Source organism: Hypanus sabinus, chromosome 6, assembly GCF_030144855.1.
Source record: "Hypanus sabinus isolate sHypSab1 chromosome 6, sHypSab1.hap1, whole genome shotgun sequence".
NCBI lineage: Eukaryota > Metazoa > Chordata > Chondrichthyes > Myliobatiformes > Dasyatidae > Hypanus > Hypanus sabinus.
Window position 1 is genome coordinate 9,902,109 of NC_082711.1, and position 19,104 is coordinate 9,921,212.

The 19,104-nt window shown below is 40.7% G+C and overlaps 1 protein-coding gene across 3 annotated transcripts in view; it reads left to right on the plus strand.

Moving 5' to 3' along the window:
* Positions 1-18,902, plus strand: part of parp10 (poly(ADP-ribose) polymerase family member 10) — a 36,937-nt gene extending 18,035 nt beyond the window's left edge. For all 3 annotated transcript variants that reach the window (XM_059971669.1, XM_059971671.1, XM_059971670.1), the window contains 3 exons: positions 4,111-4,244; positions 10,142-10,310; positions 14,655-18,902. In XM_059971669.1, coding sequence (XP_059827652.1) covers positions 4,111-4,244; positions 10,142-10,310; positions 14,655-14,947 — 596 coding nt within the window. In that variant the 3' untranslated portion in view covers positions 14,948-18,902. The remainder of the gene's footprint in view (positions 1-4,110; positions 4,245-10,141; positions 10,311-14,654) is intronic.
* The last annotated feature ends 202 nt before the right edge of the window (positions 18,903-19,104 follow it).

Here is a 19,104-nt window from a genome sequence, read left to right on the forward strand (position 1 = left end):
CCTGAATGCCACCATCATCGCTGCTCTCTGAGGAACATAGTTTACCCAGCTTTTCCACCTATCACCTCCTAGCTTCTTACTTCATACTCCCTCCCTCCTGTTCCCCATGCACCTAACTTCACTTATCATTCTTTCCCCTCCCACCTGCTTATTCTGGCTTCTTCTCCCTTCCTGGCCAGTCCTGATGAAGGGCCTTAGCCCAAAACGTTTACTCACTTCTGTAGATGCTGCCTGACCTGCTGAACTCCTCCAGCATTTTGTGTGTGTTACCCTCCTATCCTGTTTTGCATCACTTGGCCATCGCTTCAAATCAGTGGCCTCTGGTTTGGAAACAGGTTGTTTCCATTAACAAATCGCTCAAGGACCAGTCTTCAAAGTAAATTTATTACCAAAGTACATATGTCACTAAGATTCATTTTCTTTTGGGCATTCACAGTAAATACAAGAAACACAATAGAATCAATGAAAGACGGCACCCAACAGGACCGACACCAACCACTGTGCAAACTGTCCAAATACAAAAAGAAAGAAAGAATAATAATAAATAAATAAAGCAATAAATATTCGAAACATAAGATGAAAAGCCCTTGAAAGTGGATCTGTAGGTTGAGGTCATGCTTGTAGACATGCTTCAAGTCTCCCTTAGTCACCTTGTTCTGGCTTCCTCCAATGAGTCTCTGGTTGAATTATTTCATCCCTGGAGCCATTTCAGTAATTTATTTTTCACTGCCTTTGCATCCGTAAGAGTAGTGTTTAGAATTGTTTTTCAGGTTTCTTTTGGTTTACTATTGCCACGTGTACCAAGATTTGGTGAAAAGTTTGCCTTGCATACTGTCCATACTGATCAAATCGCTACACAGTGCATTGAGGTAGAACAAAGTAAAACAATAACAAAGTGTAAAAGCTACCAAAAAAGTGCTGTGTTGGTAAATGATAAAGTGCAAGATCATAACGAGATAGATTGTGAGGCTAAGAGTCCATCTTACCATACAAGAGATCTGTTCAAGAGTCTGATAACAGTGGGGTAGAAGCTGTCTTTGAGCCTGGTGGTACATGCTTTCAGGCTTTTGTATCTTCTGCCCAGTGGGAGTGGGGAGAAGTGAGATAGGGTGGTGATACTTTTTGGCATGCTGGACTTCATTGGTCAGGGCACTTGAGTGTGTAAGTTGGGATGCTATGTTGCAGTTGAACAAGACATTAGTGAGGCTGCATTAATGTGTTCAGTTTTAATCAGTAAATTGTTTTTATTTAGAGAGCATGTTAACAGGCTCCTCCAGCCCAATGAGGCAACATTGCCTATTTACATCCATTGTAATCAATTAACCAACTAACCTTTGCAATGTGTGAGGAAACTGGAGCACCCAGAGGAAACCCATGCATTCGTGGGGAGAATGTACAAATTCCTTACAGACAGCAGCTGAAATTGAAGCCAGATTGCTGGCACTGTGGTAGTGTTATGCTAACCGCTATACTACCATGCTGCGTGTTATTAGGAAAGGTGCTGTTTAAGGATGGCAAGGTGGAGATACATCTCTAACAAAGGAGGTGTTAGGCACTCTTCCCTTCACTAGCCTGCAGGCCACCCTTGGGCAAAGTGGTAGAACCTGCTTAGCTGCTTCCCCCCCCCCCCATCCCCCCCACTGGAATGAGCTGCCAGGGGAAGTGGATGAGGCAAGTGTATTAACAACATTTCAAAGGTACTTGGACAGGGAGGTGAATAGAAAAGGTTTAGAACGGGTTCCTTAGATGCAGAAAAAGCCTTCGATAGGATTGAGTGGAACTATCTTTTTAAGACCTTAAAGTTTAATTTTGGGCGTAATTTTATTCGTTGGGTTAAATTAATTTACTTGTCTCCTACCACTCAGGTTATTACTAACTCTCAAATTTCTAAGCCCTTTAAATTACAGCGGGGAACTAGACAAGGTTGCCCTCTTAGTCCTTTACTTTTTGCTTTAGCTATAGAACCCTCAGCAATAGCATTTCGAGAATCTGAGGACATTTCTGGTATACTAAGGGAAGGTATGACTCATAAAATTTCATTATACACTAATGATATTTTACTTTTTATCTCTAACACTGAAACTTCTTTACTTTCGGTTCTTTCTTTAATTTCCCAGTTTAGTTTTTTTTTTCAGGATATAAGCTGAACTTACATAAAAGTGAGCTATTTCCTTTAAATGACCTAATGTCATCAAGTGCCAAATTTCCATTCCAAGTTGTTACAAGTCAATTTCATATCTAGGTGTATCAATTACTTAAAAACTTCAAGAATTTATTTAAAGAAAACTTAAACCCCTTATTGAATTATGTGAAAAAGACGCTTTCCAAATGGTCTCCTCTTTCTTTATCCCTAATTGGCCGAATTAATTCGATTAAAATGAAGATTCTTCCTAAATTTTTATATCTTTTTCAGGCTTATTTTTATTCCTAAGACCTACTTTGATTCTTTAGATTCAATTTTAACATCTTATATTTGGAATAATAAACAAGCTCATTTAAGTAAAGTTTACCTACAAAGAAATAGAGATGGGTAGATTAGCCCTACCCAATTTTAGGTTTTACTATTGGGCTGCCAATACAAGGAATATTACTTTCTGGTCCTTTTATATTTATCATAAAGATTGCCCATCATGGGTCTCCTTAGAAGTTAATTCTGTAAAAAAAAAATTCCTCTATTGTCTCTCTTCTTGGATCATACTCTTTCAGCAAATAAAACAACAGATAACATAATTGTTAAGCAAACTTTAAGGATCTGGTCTCAATTTAGAAAATTTTTTGGTTTAGCGAATTTTTCATTATCATCTCCCATTCTCATTAATTATTTTTTTATCCCTTCCATGACTGACAAAGTCTTTAAGGATTGGGATGAACTAGGTATTAAGTGTTTTTGGGACCTGTTTATCTCAGGATCTCTTGCTTCATTTGACCAATTGTCAACTAAATTTGCACTCCCAAAAACACATTTTTACAGATGCCTTCAAATTAGAGATTTCTTACGTTTCCAATTAACTACTTTTCCTATAGGTCCTAATAAAAATTTACTGGACGATCTTTTAAATTTAAAACCTTTTGTTAATGGTTCTATTACTGGTATCTATAACTTGTTGATTGATTCTAGACTAGACTTTTTAGATAAACTTAAAAAAAGCTTGGGAGGATGACCTAAATTGTCAGATTTCTGATGAAAGATGGGATAAAATTCTTAAACGGGTTAGAATGGGTTCCTAGCCTGGGGTCCACAGACCCCTCAGTTAATGGTAGTGGTTCATGGCAAAAAAAAAGGTTGGGAACCCCGGGTTTAGAGGGATATGGGTTAAATAGGACTAATTAGATGGAATCTTGGTCAGCACGGACAAGTGGGCTGAAGGACCTATTTCCGTGCTGTTTCACTGTATGCAATTAGTGGCCTACCAGTATTATCAGGATTAAACACAACCTCTTTGGAAAGATGAGATATGGACCATGTGCAGGTAGATAGGGTAAACTTAAATTGATATCATGGTCGGCACAGATATCATGGACCAAGGGGCCTGAAGTAGAATCAAGATTCAAGTTTCTTTAATATCATTTCCAGTACTCAAGTAGGAAGGAGAGCAAAATAATTGCTACTGTGGATCCAATGCAGCACGGAAAAAAGCATGGAATAAGATAAAGAACATAATAATAGTAAAAAACACAATAAATATAAATACATAAAGTAGCCTCTATACATAGATTAATGTATGTCCATAAAGTGACACCAGGCACAGGGTGTCTGTACATAAGATGTCTGACGGGAAATGATAAAATAGTTGGGTGGGTGGAGGTGTTGATCAGCCTTACTGCTTGGGGAAAGTCACTGGTTTTGAGTCTGACAGTTGAAGAACACTGCAGCTTAGAAACAGGCCCTTCGGCTCTGCTAACCTGGTTTCTGCCTAGTCCCATCTACGTTCATCCAGACCAAAATCCTCCAGACCCCTCCCATCCCTGTACCTATCCAAACTTCCTTTAATTGAACTTCCATCCACCACGCTTCTGCTGCTTTGTGTTCTATGTCTTGTTAACAGCTTTGCCTGAGGGACTGAGGTTGTGTATTTGTTTACTGAAACAGCAATGTCATTTTCCCCACAGTTGCAGACTCGCTGCCTCTGGCTGGATGCGTTAAACTTGTCCAACTGAATGAATCCACTGAGGAATACACCAAAATGACGTCCCACTTCTTCAAAACCCTGAAGGACCTGCATGACAAGATCAGAATTATAAAGGTCAGATAAGTTCCCTGTTAGAACACACTTGGAGTATTGTGTTCAGTTCTGGTCACCTCATAATGGGAAGGATATGGGAACTTTGGGGAGAGTACAGAGGAAATTTACCAGAGTGCTGCCTGGATTAGAGAGCATGTTACATGAGGAAAGTTTGAGTGAACTAGGGTTAAGAGGGGTTAAAACATTGGGTCAATATCGTGGGCCAAAGGGCCTGTTCTGTTCTGTAATGCTCTGTAAGTCTGCTGCCACTGAAGAACAGGCTAGGGCAAATGTTGGCTTGAGGTGGAGTGGTATGATAGTGTGCTGGTTAGTGTAACACTCCACAGTGCCAGCAACCCGGATTCAATTCCCACCACTATGTACATACTCCCCATGACCGTGTGGGTTTCCTCCGGGTGATCTCATGTTCCAAAGATGAACAGGTTAGGGTTAGCAAGTTGCGAACATACTATGTTGTTATGGTGACTTGTGGGCTGTGTCCAGCACATCCTCGGATTGTGTTGGCCATTGAAGCATTTGACATATTTCACTGTATGTTTCAATGTACACGTGACAAATAAAGCTAATTTTTATCTTTTTAAAAAAATTTTCACTTCTAGGATGTGGGCTTGAATCTGGCCACGACTCAGATATCTGATTAAAACTTATTGAATATTGAAAATCCTAAATAGAGTGGATGTGGAGAGATGCTTCCTATAGTGGGGGAGTATAGGGTAATGGATGACAGATGACACATATTGTTCATACATAATTCACAAATGCAGTAATTGAGTTGTGTTCATTTTAAGAGACTGCTTCTGACGTAATGGTCATATTGGAAGCTCGTATTGGAAGTGAAAGGCTGTGGCTTTCATTAAGCACATAAAACAACTCTGCATGTTTATTCACAAAATTCTACAGGAGTCAAGGAACAGAGGGCCCCACCTCAGAATACAAAGACGTCCCTTTAGAACAGAGATGAGGAGGAATTTCTTTAGCCAAGAGGGTAGTGAATCTGTAGAATTCTTTGCCACACATGGCTGTGGAGGCCAAGTCATTGGGTGTATTGAAAGCAGAGGTTGGTAAGTTCTTGATTAGTAAGGGTGTCGAAAGTTACAGGGAGAAGGCAGGAGAATGGTGTTGAGAGGGAAAATAAATCAGCCATGTTGAAATGTTGGAGCAGACTCAGTGGGCCAAATGACCCAGTTCTGCTCCTGTGTCTTATGGACATATGGTCTTATATAAAACTTCAGCCATACAGCATTTGGAGCATTGTGTGCATTTCTAGCCTCCCCATTATAGGAAGGATGTGGGGAGGGTTCAAAAGAGGTTCTCCAGGATGCTTCCTGGTTTAGAGGGCATGAGTTATAAAGAAAGATTGGACAAACTTGGGTTGATTTTCCTAGTGTTAGAGGCTGAGTGGAGACCTAATGAAAGTTTTTAAAATATCATTGACATAGGTAAACAGTTAGAATCTGTTCCTCAGGAATCAGGATCACTGTGGAGGGGCATTAACGGAAGTTAAAGAAATCAGTGTTCATCCCATCAGGTTGGAAAACAACACCTTGTATTCCGACTGGGTCGCCTCTAACCTGATGGCATGAACATTGATTTCTCTTTTTCAATCTTTTTATTGATTTTCACATATACACAAAAAAAATAACATAGTAATAAGTAAATTATAAATACAATAGACTTGAAATCACATTGATAATAAGATAATAATATCCTACTAAACATCAACAAAAGAAAATACCTTAATCAAGTCCACATGATTATATGAAAAAAAAAACAAATAACCATTAAAAAAGAAAAAAAAATATTAAAAAATATGTGAGAAAAAAAAATATATTAAAAAAAATAAAACACTAAACTAAACTAACATAGGCAATAATAACAGTTTACAAGTATAAGATAGTGTCAAAGAACTCCGGAACTCCAACCTGAACATGAATAAGCAGAAAGGTCTGGAGAAGGCCAAATTAATTCATATGAAAATGTCGAATAAACGGTCTCCAAGTTTCTTCAAATTTAATTGATGAGTCAAAAATAGTGCTTCTAATTTTTTCCAAACTCAGACAAGAAATAGTTTGAGAAAGCCATTGAAATGTAGTAGGAGGATTTACTTCTTTCCAATTTTGTAGTATAGACCTTCTGGCCATTAATGTTACAAAAGCAATCATTCGTCTGATTGAGGGGGAAAACTGATTGCCATCTTCACTTGGTATGCCAAAAATTGCAGTAATAAAATGAGGTTGTAAATCTATATTCCAAATTGAGGAAATAGTAGTAAATATATCCTTCCAATAATTATGTAAAGTGGGACATGACCAAAACATATGGGTCAATGAGGCCACTGCTAAATGACATCTGTCACATAGAGGGTTAATATGAGAATAGAATCGAGCAAGTTTATCTTTAGACATATGAGCTCTATGTACAATTTTAAATTGTATTAAAGCATGTTTAGCACATATAGAAGAAGAATTAACCATTTGCAAAATTTTTTCCCATTTATCTGTTGATATGTTGTATTGAAGTTCTTTTTCCCATTCTTGTTTAATTCTAACTGATATTTCTGGTTGTATCTTCATAATCATATTATAAATAAAAGCTACTAATCCCTTCTGACAAGGATTTAAGATAAAGATCAAATCTGTAGTGTCCATCAAAGTTGAATTAGGAAAAGATGGTAAAACTTTATGTAAAAAATTTCTAATTTGTAAATATCTGAAAAAATTAGATTTAGGTAATTCAAATTTATTAGAAAGTTGATCAAATGACATCAAAGTATCTTCAAAAAAGAGATCACGAAAACATTTTATACCTTTCCTTTTCCATATGTTAAAAGCTTGATCTGTCCAGGAGGGTTTGAAAAAGAAATTAAATAAGATAGGGCTATCAAGAACAAAGTTTTTCAAAATAAAAAACTTACGAAATTGAAACCAAATTCGTAATGTATGTTTAATAACAGGATTAAATATTTGTTTATTAAATTTAACTAAATCCGCAGGAAGACAAGAACCAAGAACAGAGAATAGAGAATATCCCTTTACCTCATTACATTCCAAATTTACCCACTGTGGGCACAGTGGTGAATCCAAATCTAATTTCCAATACAATAAATTACGAATATTATTTGCCCAATAATAAAATCTAAAATTAGGTAAAGCTAAACCACCATCTTTTTTTGATTTTTGTAATTGCTTTTTACTTAACCTAGGGTTTTTATTTTGCCACACAAATGAAGAAATTTTTGAATCAATGCTATCAAAAAAAGACTTAGGAATAAAAACTGGTAGGGCTTGAAATAAATATAAAAATTTTGGTAAAATCATCATTTTGACAGCATTAATCCGACCAATTAATGATAAAAACAAGGGAGACCATCTTGTAGTAAGTTGATGAATTTGATGAAGCATAGGTAAAAAATTCATTCTAAATAAATCTTTATATTTCTTGGTAATTTTTATACCTAGATAAGTGAAGTTATCAGTAACAACTTTAAATGGTGTCCTATTAGTCAATAAAGTTTGTGCATTTAAAGGAAATAATTCACTCTTATCTAAATTAAGTTTATAACCAGAAAAAGTACCAAATTGAACCAACAAGGATAAAATAGCAGGAATAGACCTATCAGGATCAGAAATATATAACAGCAAATCATCAGCATAAAGAGATAATTTATATAACTTCTCATTACGGGTAATACCAAAAATATTAGGAGATTCACGAATAGCAATAGCTAAAGGTTCTAATGCAATATTAAATAATAAAGGACTTAAGGGACAACCTTGTCTCGTACCACGAGATAATTGAAAAAAAGAGGATCTGTGGTTATTCATAAAAACAGAAGCAACAGGTTTATGATATATTAATTTAATCCATGATATAAAATTAGGACTAAAATTAAAATTTCTCAATGTATTAAATAAATATATCCATTCAACTCTATCAAAAGCTTTTTCAGCATCTAATGAAATAACACATTCTGGGATTGTGGGTGGTGAAGTATGAATTATATTAATCAATTTTCTAACATTAAAAAAGGAATACCGATTCCTCATAAAACCAGTTTGATCTTCTGAAATAATCTGAGACAGTACTTTTTCTAATCTAATAGCTAAAATTTTTGTAAGAATCTTAGAATCTACATTTAATAATGATATAGGGCGATAAGATGTACATAAAGTAGGATCTTTATCTTTTTTAAGAATTAGAGAAATATTAGCTTCATAAAAAGATTGAGGTAATCTCTTCTTAGCAAACGCATCATTAAAAATTTCACATAACCAAGGAGAAAGCAAAGAAGAAAAAGTTTTAAAAAATTCTACTATATAACCATCAGGACCAGGAGCTTTCCCTGAGTTCATTGATGAAATAGCCTCTCCTATTTCCACTATAGAAATAGGAGCATCTAACAGACTATGATCTTCATCAATCAGTTTAGGAATATTCAAATTGTTAAAAAAATTATCTATCATGGACTGGTCACCATCAAATTCTGAATGATATAAAGATTTATGAACATTGATTTCTCTAACTTCTGTTAATGTCCCTCCTCCCCTTCTTGCCCCATCCCTTATTTATTTATTATCCCCCCTTCTCTTTTTTTCTCTCTCTGTCCCTCTCACAATCACTCCTTGCCTGCTCTCCATCTTCCTCTGGTGCTGCCCTCCCCCTTTCTTTCTCCCTAGGCCTCCTGTCCCATGATCCTCTCCCTTCTCTATCTCTATCCCTTTTGCCAATCAACTTTCCAGCTCTTAGCTTCATCCCTCCCCTTCCTGTCTTCTGCTATCATTTCAGATCTCCCCCTCCCCTTCCCCTTTTCAAATCTCTTACTATCTCTTCTTTCAGTTAGTCCTGACGAAGGGTCTTGTCCCGAAGCATCGACTGTACTTCTTCCTATAGATGCTGCCTGGCCTGCTGTGTTCCACCAGCATTTTGTGTGTGTTGCTTGAATTTCCAGCATCTGCAGATTTTCTCGTGTTTGCGTTTAATATTACTGGCATACATCGTGAAATTTGTTGTTTTGTGGCAGCAGTACATTGCAATACAAAATATTTTTAAAAAGCTGTAAGTTATAATAAGTAGTGCATAAAGAGCACTATCATTTCAGAGGACCTGGCCTAGGGCCAGTACCTAAGGGTAATTACCAGAAAAGCATGGCAGTGTCTTCACATCCTTAGGAACTTGTGAAGATTTGACATATCTAAAACTTTGACAAACTTCAAAGTATGTGGTGCATCACAGTCTGGTATGGAAACAACGATGTCCTTTAATGGAAAATCTTCCAAAAAATAGTGGATATGGCCCAGTCCATCACAGGTAAAGCCTCACCAGCATTGTCACAGGAAAGCAGCATCCATCGTCAGGGACACCCACCACCCAGACCATGCTCTCTTCTCACTGCTGACATCAGGAAGAAGGTACAGGAGCCTCAAGACTCACCTACTAAGAGGTTCAAGAACAGTTATTACCCCTCAGTAATTAGGCTTTTGAACCAGTGGAGATAACTTCATTTGCCCCATCACTGAAATATTCCCACAAGCTATGGACTCACATTCAAGAACTTCTCATGTTCTCGATATTTATTGCTTATTTATTTATTATTCTTTCTTATTTTTGTATTAGCACTATTTGTTGTGCACACTGGTTGTCCACCCAGTTGGTGTGGTCTTTTATTGATTCTGTTGTTATTGGATTTATTGAGTATGCCCACAAGAAAATGAATTTCAGGGTTGTACATGGCGACATATATGTACTTACAATAGATAATAAATTTTCTTTAAGCTTTGAGGTGGGGGTGAAGAGGGACTGATGGCTCAGTGAAATTCACCTTAATGAAATAGTACTGGAGGACTGAGTTGAAGTCCAAAAGATTAATAAGATTTATTTACCCTGTGCTTGTCACCCAGGTGGAAAAGGTGCATAATTCATTGCTGTACCAACAGTACATGCTGAAGAAGACCAGCATGGAAGCCACCCAGACCGACGTTGAGCGAGTCCTGTACCATGGAACAAGCGAGGAGAGCGCCAAAGAGATCTATATGCATGGCTTTAACAGGAGCTTTTGTGGGAAGAATGGTAAGGATTAAAGAACTTGACAGAGCAAGGCCACTCCAGGGAAGGGAGGGGAGGAAGTGGGGTGCTGAAGGGAATCTAGTTGTTCCTAATGTTACAGAATTTTCCCTGTGCCATGTTTGGTTTCCTGCACTGGTATCAAAGATGATCTGCTGCTGTGAACCCACCTGGTTTGCCAATGGCCTTTAGAAAGAGATCACCAGAACATGACCACTGGTGGTAGTGTGATCACTCAAGACAGTATAATGTTCTTCTAAGGGGTTACTCCCCATAATGGAGAACTGCTTTGTGTGATTTTGTTTAACATGGGGAGGCTGATGCATGGGCAACTACCTTGACAAATCGGGGTTAGTGTCCAGTGGCATTGAATGCAAGACAACTGTGGACCTTTCATGGCCACAGCCTTTCACTGGCCTCACAACTGTTGTGATGTGTCATCATGTTCCACCAGCTCTACCATTGAAGTCTAGGACCACTGTCCATCAGTATTTGGTTAAGTTGGCGCAATTAGGGATGAAAGTAATTGCGATCTATATGGTATTCACCAGACTTGTCAGTTGACCACAGGAAGAAGACAGTAGCCTATTCCAAAAGACCATAAGATATAGGAGCAGAAGTAGGCCATTTAGCCTATCGAGTCAGCTTCACCATTTCATCATGGTTGAACCAATTTTCGTCTCAGCCCAAATCCTCCTGCCTTCTCCCTGTATCCCTTCATACATGACCAATCAAGGATCAACCTCTGTCTGAAATGTACATAAAGACTTGGCCTCCACAGCTGCCTTTGGTATAGAACTTCACAGGTTAACTACTCTCTGGCTAAAGAAATTGCTCCTCATCTCCATCCTAAAAAGACACCCTTCCATAGGAAACATCCTTTCCACATCCACTCTATCAGCCCTTTCACCATTCGATAGGTTTCAATGGGGTCACCCCTCATTCTTCTGAATTCTAGTGAGTACAGGCCCCAAGCCATCAAATGCTCTTCACATGACAAGCTATTCAAATAATGGAATCATTTTTGTGAACCTCATTTGAATTGGTCCCAACACAGAACCCCTGTGGAACACCACTAGTCACTGGCAGCTAACCAGAAAAGGCTCCCTTTATTCCCACTCTTTGCCTCATGTCAGTCAGCCACTGCTGTATCCATGCTGAAATCTTTCCTGTAATATCACGAGCTTATAGCTTGTTAAGTAGCCTTGTGTGGCACCTTGTCAAAGGCCTTCTGAAAATTCAAGTACACAACATCAGCTGATTCTCCTTTGTCTATCCTGCTTGTTATTTCTTCAAAGAATTCCAACAAGTTTGTCGGCAAGATTTTCCCTTGAGGAAACCATGCTGACTATTTTTATGATTTTTGATCCCAGTGATACAAAAATCTTAAGTATTCCCTCCCACACCAACTCCTTAGCCATGTATTTAACTGTATAATTTTCCTAGTTCTGGCCTCACTAGCACGTGGCACGGGTAGCAATCCTGAGATCACAACCCTGGAGATCCTGTCATTTAACTTAGCACCTAACTCCCTGAACTCTCTATGCAGAACCTCGTCACACATCCTACCCACATCATTGGTACCTACATGGAGCACAACTTCTGGCTGTTCACCCTCCCTCTTCAGAATGTTGAGGACTGGATCTGAGCTATCCCGGACCCTAGCAGCCAGAAGGCAAAATATCATCCAGGAATCTCATTCTTGCCCACAGGATCTCCTTTCTTTATCTCTAATGAATCCCCTATCATCACAGCATGCCTCTTCTGCCCGCTTCCCTTCTTCTGAGTTATAGAGGCAGGCTCCATGCCAGAGAGCTATCCATTGTGACTTTCCTCTCTTAGGTCATCCCTTTTCCCGCCCTGACAGTTTCCAAAGTGATATACCTGTTGTTGAGGGGAATCGCCACAAGGGCACACTGCACTGGCTCCTTCCTGACTGTTGCCCAGTCTCCGTGTCCTACACCTTGGGTGTAACCACCTCTCTATATGTCCTATCTATCACCCCTCAGCCTCCCGAATGATCCAAAATTCCTCCACTTCCAGCTCCAGCTCCATAACACAGATTGTTAGAAGGTGTAGCTGGATGCACTTCTTGCAGTTGTAGTTGTCAGTGACACTGGAGGTCTCCCTGGCTTCCCACGTCCACAAGAGGAACATTCAACTATCCTGCCTGGCATCTCTACTGTTCTAGCTGAGCAGATTTTTTAAAAAAACCTAACCTTGAGCTTTTCTTTTCTTTGCTTTCTCCGACTGAAGCCTCGAAGAGCTGAAGCCTCAAGATCACCACTCTGACTCTGTCCAATCAGACAATGGCCGCTGCACTAACCCCTGCTTTCCTTTAATTTGCTCTTGCTAATCAATCCCAAATGCCAACTGGTCACAGGTCAAAGCTCTTTTTCACTGTAGTGACCTGCTGTTACCTTTGGTACTCAGGCAGTGGACCTGATTGCAGTCCCCTCCTCTCAAAACTTCTGAATGACCAGATTGGTTGCTGGTCAAAGCTCTTTATTCAATCCTCTGAGCTGATCTGTCATACAGTTGAACCTTGGCTGGGTCCCTTCTACCTACTGCCTCACCTATTCCTTATTCTCTCGGTAAACTAAACTCACTTGTCTTAGAAATTTGAATACATTCAGCAGCTCAGCCTGGAAGTTGCTCCCGTTTGACCCAAGCAATTCCCGAATTGTCTTCTTTGCCTCTTTCCGAGAATGTTTTCCTGCCTCCTTCATTTGCACCTAAGATCCTAGAACAAAGAACATCACAGCACAGTATTTGAAATATTGTGTTCAGTTCTGATCACCTCATAAGAAGGATTTGTAAGTTTTTGAGTGGGTAAAGAGGAGATTTACCAGGATGCTACAAGGCTTTTATCTTAAGAGGATAGGTTGAGTGAGCCAGGGCTTTTCTCTTTGGAGCAAAGGAGAACGCAATATTCCAAGATCATTAAAACGTAGAACTGTACAGCACAGTACAGGCCCTTCAGCCCACTATGTTGTGCTGACCTTTAATCTACTTCAGATCAGTCTAACCCTTCCCTTCCCCACAGCCTTCACTTTTCTTTCATCCACATTGCCTGAGTCTCTTAACTGTGTCTGTCTCTACCACTACACCTGATAGTGTGTTCAGCACACTCACTGTGGGGCAAAAAACCTACTTCTGATATCACCCCCCCCCCCCTATATTTTCCTCCAGTTATAGCTTAAAGTTAGTGGATTGATGTAACTGTGTGTGGATTAGTCATAGGATTATACAGCACAGAAGCAGGTCCTTCGGCCCGACTCATCCATGCCAGCTAATTTGCCTTCCTTAGTTAGTCTAGTTTGCCTTAACCCTCAAAACCTTTCCTGTCCAGGTACCCGTCCAAATGTCTTTTGAACATTGTAGTTGTACCCACCACTACCACTTCCTCTGGCAGCATGTTCCAACTGGATTCTGGCTCTACGCCCCTAATTTGGTCTACCCTCAACTTCCAAGATCCTAACCATGAAGCCGTTTGACACAATCCTTTCCTCACAATCTGTCCTGTGGTTGCCAATATCACTCTAATTAGAGTGATGGTTAGCATGGAAACAGGCCCTCAGCCCCATTCATCTGTGCTGACCAGGATGTCCATCGAAGCTAGTCCCATTTGCCCACGTTTGACTGATATTCCTCCAAACTCTTCTCACCTATGCACTGGGCTCTTCCTGTCCTGGTGTCTTTCCAATGTTGTTATTGTAACTGCTTCTACCAGTGATGGACTGGGCAAGTTGCCAGAGGAAGTGATTAAGTCCTCCACATCATTAAGCACATCTGCACAGAGCACAGGAAAGCGCCATCCATCATAAAGGACCTCCACCACCCTGGTCATGCTGCTGCCATCAGGAAGAAGGCACAGGAGCCTCAGCCCCCCCACCACCAGCTTATTACCCCTCAACCATCAGGCTTCTGAATCAGAGAGGATAAGTTGACTCACCCTAAGGGGGTGGGTGGGGTTTTTGATTATGCTGGCAGTGAGAAGAGTAGACAAGAGTCCGTAGAGGATAGGCTGGTTTCCATGTTGTGTGCACAACTTTGCAGTTTATCACAGTCACGGGCAGCGCGGTTGCCGTACCAAGCTGTGACGCTGCCTTCAATAAAAATGTGGTGAGTCAAAGCAGACGTTCCATTATAGTGACCAAAGCTGTACACAATACTCCAGGGTGGCCTCACCAATGTCTTGTACCATTAATTAACTTGATTCTCACCTCTCCACAGCCAAGTGTCCTCCTTGACCCTGTGCAGAGCCCCTGCCCATACTGAGGAGGGAGGGAACTGACAGGGGAGTGAGAACAGGAAGTGTCTGAATGAATTTCTGTGCTTAACTTTCAGCGGCCGTCTACGGGCAAGGTGTTTATTTTGCAGCAAGCTCTATTGTCTCAGTGGACAACCAGTATTCCCCACCCAACCCCGATGGGTATAAATTTGTGTTTGTGGTGAATGTCCTGATCGGATCCTACACAAAGGGGGATGTCAAGATGAAGACACCACCGCTGAAAGAGAACGGCAATACACTGCTCAGGTACGACTCCCTGGTAGACAACTGTGACAATCCCAAGATATTCGTTATTTTCCATGACACTCAGGCCTATCCTCAGTACCTCATAACATGCCAGTGGAAATGACCCACATCTCTGCCTGAATCGTCCGTGAAGATTGCAGAAACGAATGTGCCTGCCCTGTGAATCAAGATTATCCTGCTGCTGTTTTAGCCCCAGCTGTCCAGGCCTTATCAGGTCCCTGGAGAACTTCATCTAGCCTTAATCAGCTGCCCTGTAAGGGTGAAGAGCAGAATATGATGTTGCTGGGAGCCCACCGATCCTTGGACTTGGTTAACTTTCCCCACCACAAGCCCCGACCTTGTGTGAAGCTGAACCCTCTGCCTCACGGGGAAAGCAAATGGTAGATTGTCACAGGGCTGGGACACTTGACAGAATTCAAAGCTCCTGCCTTACTGCTGTTTTTTCTGTTCATTTTGGAAGTTTATGAAATAGAATACCTGCAAATATTTGTGTTTTTAGAATTGAAGTTGGGCTTTTCGTGGTGGGGTTTGACGGTGAGGTTGTTCTGCTTCTCTGGCACATCTCGGGTCCCTGTTGTATCTTCGCCAATTTCATAAAACATAGAACAGTACAGCAGAGTATGGGTCCTTCAGTCCATGCTGCTGTGCCAACCATTATCATTCTACACCATCATTTCACCTTCTCCAGCCCTTGCCTTTTCCACCTATCACCTCCCAGCTCCTTATGTCATCCCCTCCCCCATTCACCTGGCTTCACCAGTTCGTACTGCTTTCTATCCACCCCCCACCTCCTTATTCAGGCATCTCCCCCCCCTTCCTTTCCAGTTCTAATGAAGGGTCTTGGCCCAAAATGTCGACTGTTTATTCATTTCCATAAATGCTGCCTGACCTGCTGAGTTCCTCCAGCATTTGGTGTGTGTTGCTTTGGATTTCCAGCATCTGCACAATCTCTTGTTTATAATCCTACACCATGATCAATCTAACAGGCTGTAACCTTCCATTTTTCTTTCATCCATGAACCTATCTAACAGTCTATCCACATACCCATCACTCTGTGTTTAAAAACAAAACTACCTCTAACATCTCCCCTAAAATCATCATCCACTCACCTTAGAAGGATGCCCCCTGATATTAGCCATGCTGTCCTGGGAAAAGGCGTTGGCTGCCTACTTGATCTGTGCCTCTCATAATCTTATAAACATCTATCGAGTTGCTTCTCATCCTCCTTCGCTCCAAAGAGAAAAGCTCACCCTTGCCTCATAAGACATGCTTTCTAATCCAGGCAACATCCTGGTAACTCTCCAAAAGATACAGGAGCAGAAGCAGGCCATTTGGCCCATCAAGTCTGCTCCACCATTCAATCATGGTCTGATCCAATTCTTCCAAATCTCATCAGCACCTTCTCTTGATTTTCCACATCCTTCCTAAATGAAGTGACCAGAACTGAATACAAAACTCCCAAGTGTGGTCTAACCAGGATTTTGTAGAACTGTAACATCACCTGGTGGCTCTGGAGGATTGGAGGATTTGAGGATTTACACTATTTGCCACCTTGACAATCATCTTATGCGAAAACTTTGAGGGATCTATGAATGTTGGTTTTGCGATCCCTCTGATCCTCCACACTGCCATTAACCTTGTATCCCCTTCGGGTTTGGTCTTCCAAAGTGTATCCTTACACTTTTCTGTATTGAACTCCATTTGCCATGTTTCTGCCAGTTGTAACCTACAACCCTCCACACTGTCCTCAACATCACCAACCTTCATGTCATCTGCAAGCTTACTAACCCACCCTTCTACTTCCTCATCCAAGTCATTTATAAAAATCACTAAGAGCAGGAATCCCAGAACAGATCCCTGTAGAACATCATGGACGACCGATCTCCAGACAAAATTGATTCCTCTACTACCAAACTTTGCCTTCTGTGGGCAAGCCAATTCCACATTCATACAGCCAGGTTTCCCTGGATTAGCCTTCCAAAGGGAACCTTGTCAAATACATACACACCACATCCACTGTTCTACCTTCATCAATGTGCTTTGTCATGTTCTCAAAGAATTCAGTCATGCTTGTAAATCCTGACCCTGAGAATCCTGTCCATTAGTAGTTGTAAGATTCACTGTTATGTAATTCCTAGGATTATCCCTATTATCTTTCTTAAACAGGACAACATTTGCCAATGGTGTACTTCTCGTGTACTTTCTTCCATTCAATTTTTAAGTATGGCCCTAGTATTAGCCATTTTCACTCTCGGAAAAAGGTGCCACTCTCTACGTTACCCTTGCCTTTTATCATCTTGTACACGTCTATCAAGTTGTCTCATCCTCCCTCATTCCAAAGAGAAACGCCCCAGCTCGCTCAATCTTTCCTCAAGACATTCTCTCTAATCCAGGCAGCATCCTGGTAAAACTCCTCTGTACTCTCTGTAAAGCCTCCACATCTTCTGAACAACATACTCCAGAGTTCTACAGAGCTGCAATGTTATCTCACAGCTTGAATTCAGTCCCTGACTAATGAAGGTGAAAACAGCGTACGTTTTTATTTTACCAATCCTATACTGGTGAGTCACACGTATGAACTTTAGCTTCTGATATCTATGACTCAAAGGCTTGACCCTACTGTATTACATTTAAGTTTAGCCACACAACCTCTACTTCTGGAATCTGTATCAAATCAAGTTTAATTGTCATTCAAACCATACATGGATACAGTCAAATGAGACAGCAGAGCCAAGGTGCAAAAACATACATGCATATTTAAAATAGCGAGGGAGAGAAAAAAGAACATTTTAGAAAAAAGAAAACACATTTTAGTTCAAGACCCTGAGCAACCTCCCGCAAATTAATGGTTCCTGGCAGTCCAGCTTGTAATTCCACTGATCTACTCTGGAGGGCAGCACTGACAGGAGTGGCCACCTCTAGTCAAATCTACAACTACAACATGCTACAACTGTGGTGACCCTGCTTCCTCTCTGTCTGACCCTCACTAAACGAGGGAAGCAAGCCCTCGGCAATGAATGTCCAGCAGGGTCTTGCGATCACAAAAGAAGCATTCACAGTTGAACCACACGCCACCTGCGTGCACCAACACTGGTGCCTTTGAGTAATAGGCAGCACCACGGTCTCCACACAGGTCAGCTTCGGCTCTTCCTGCTGCTCAATGGCCTGACTTGCCTCGCTCAACCCAATGCCCGACTCACCTACTCTGAACTGCCAGCTGGCTCTTACAACAGACACCCTGGCCGACTGCTCTGAATGAGCAGATCACTGGTGTGGTAGATCTGCTGCGCCTGTTGTTCTTGGAATCCAGTATAGTCTTACAATCGTAAAAAAACACATTTTAAAAAGAAAAGTGCACCTATGGTTACCCCCGAGAGGCCGCTGTGTTCGAACGTGCTGCCATCTTACTGGAAGTTATGTGACTGGATCACTACAGTAAGACCCTACACTGTGATGAAAACAAATGAAAAAGCGTAAGTAATAACCAGACATTCATATGTAATTGGTGAAATACTCTCAGCTAATCTTCTTAAAATAAACTAAAAGCCATATGCTTGAAGATACTGAACAGTCAAGCTTGATTCTAACTCTTAGAAAACAGAACAGTACCGTACAGGAACAGGCCAAGCCAAATAAATTAATGGCTAACCATATTCATGTGCCTATCGAAATGTCTCTTAAAAGTCCCTAATGTATCTGCCTCTACCTCCACCCAGGCTCCCACCACTGTAAAAAAGAACGTGTCCCTCACATCTCCTTTTAAATTACCCTCTCTCACCTTCAATGCATGCCCTCTGGTATGAGACATTGAAAAAAGTACTGTTGTCTACTCTATCTATGCCTCTCATAATTCTATGAACTTCTATCAGATGTGCCCTTGGCTTCTGCTGCTCCATAGAGTAGGTAAAAGGTGGAGAGATGGTATGGAAAGCTGATAGAGAAATGGCAGCTGTAAGTGGTTTCAAGGAATTCTCTCAAGGCTTTCTGTATGCAGCAAGTTTGATCATTGGAGCCATTCTAACCTAACTGATACATTAAAGATTTATTTTCAAACTGGATTGTGAATGTTTTTGTGGAGTTTTGTTTCTCCGTGCCTGGGTTGATAATAAGGTTCAAAGTTTTACTTACCGTGGAAGTGACCCTTCAAGAGATTCACCTTGACCTTCCGCATTGCAGCCTCTAGCAAGGCATGGACTTCCTCCTGTGTATTGCCAGCCAGTGGCACAGTTGTGTTGAGGTTATTACAGGGTTTAATTCCCA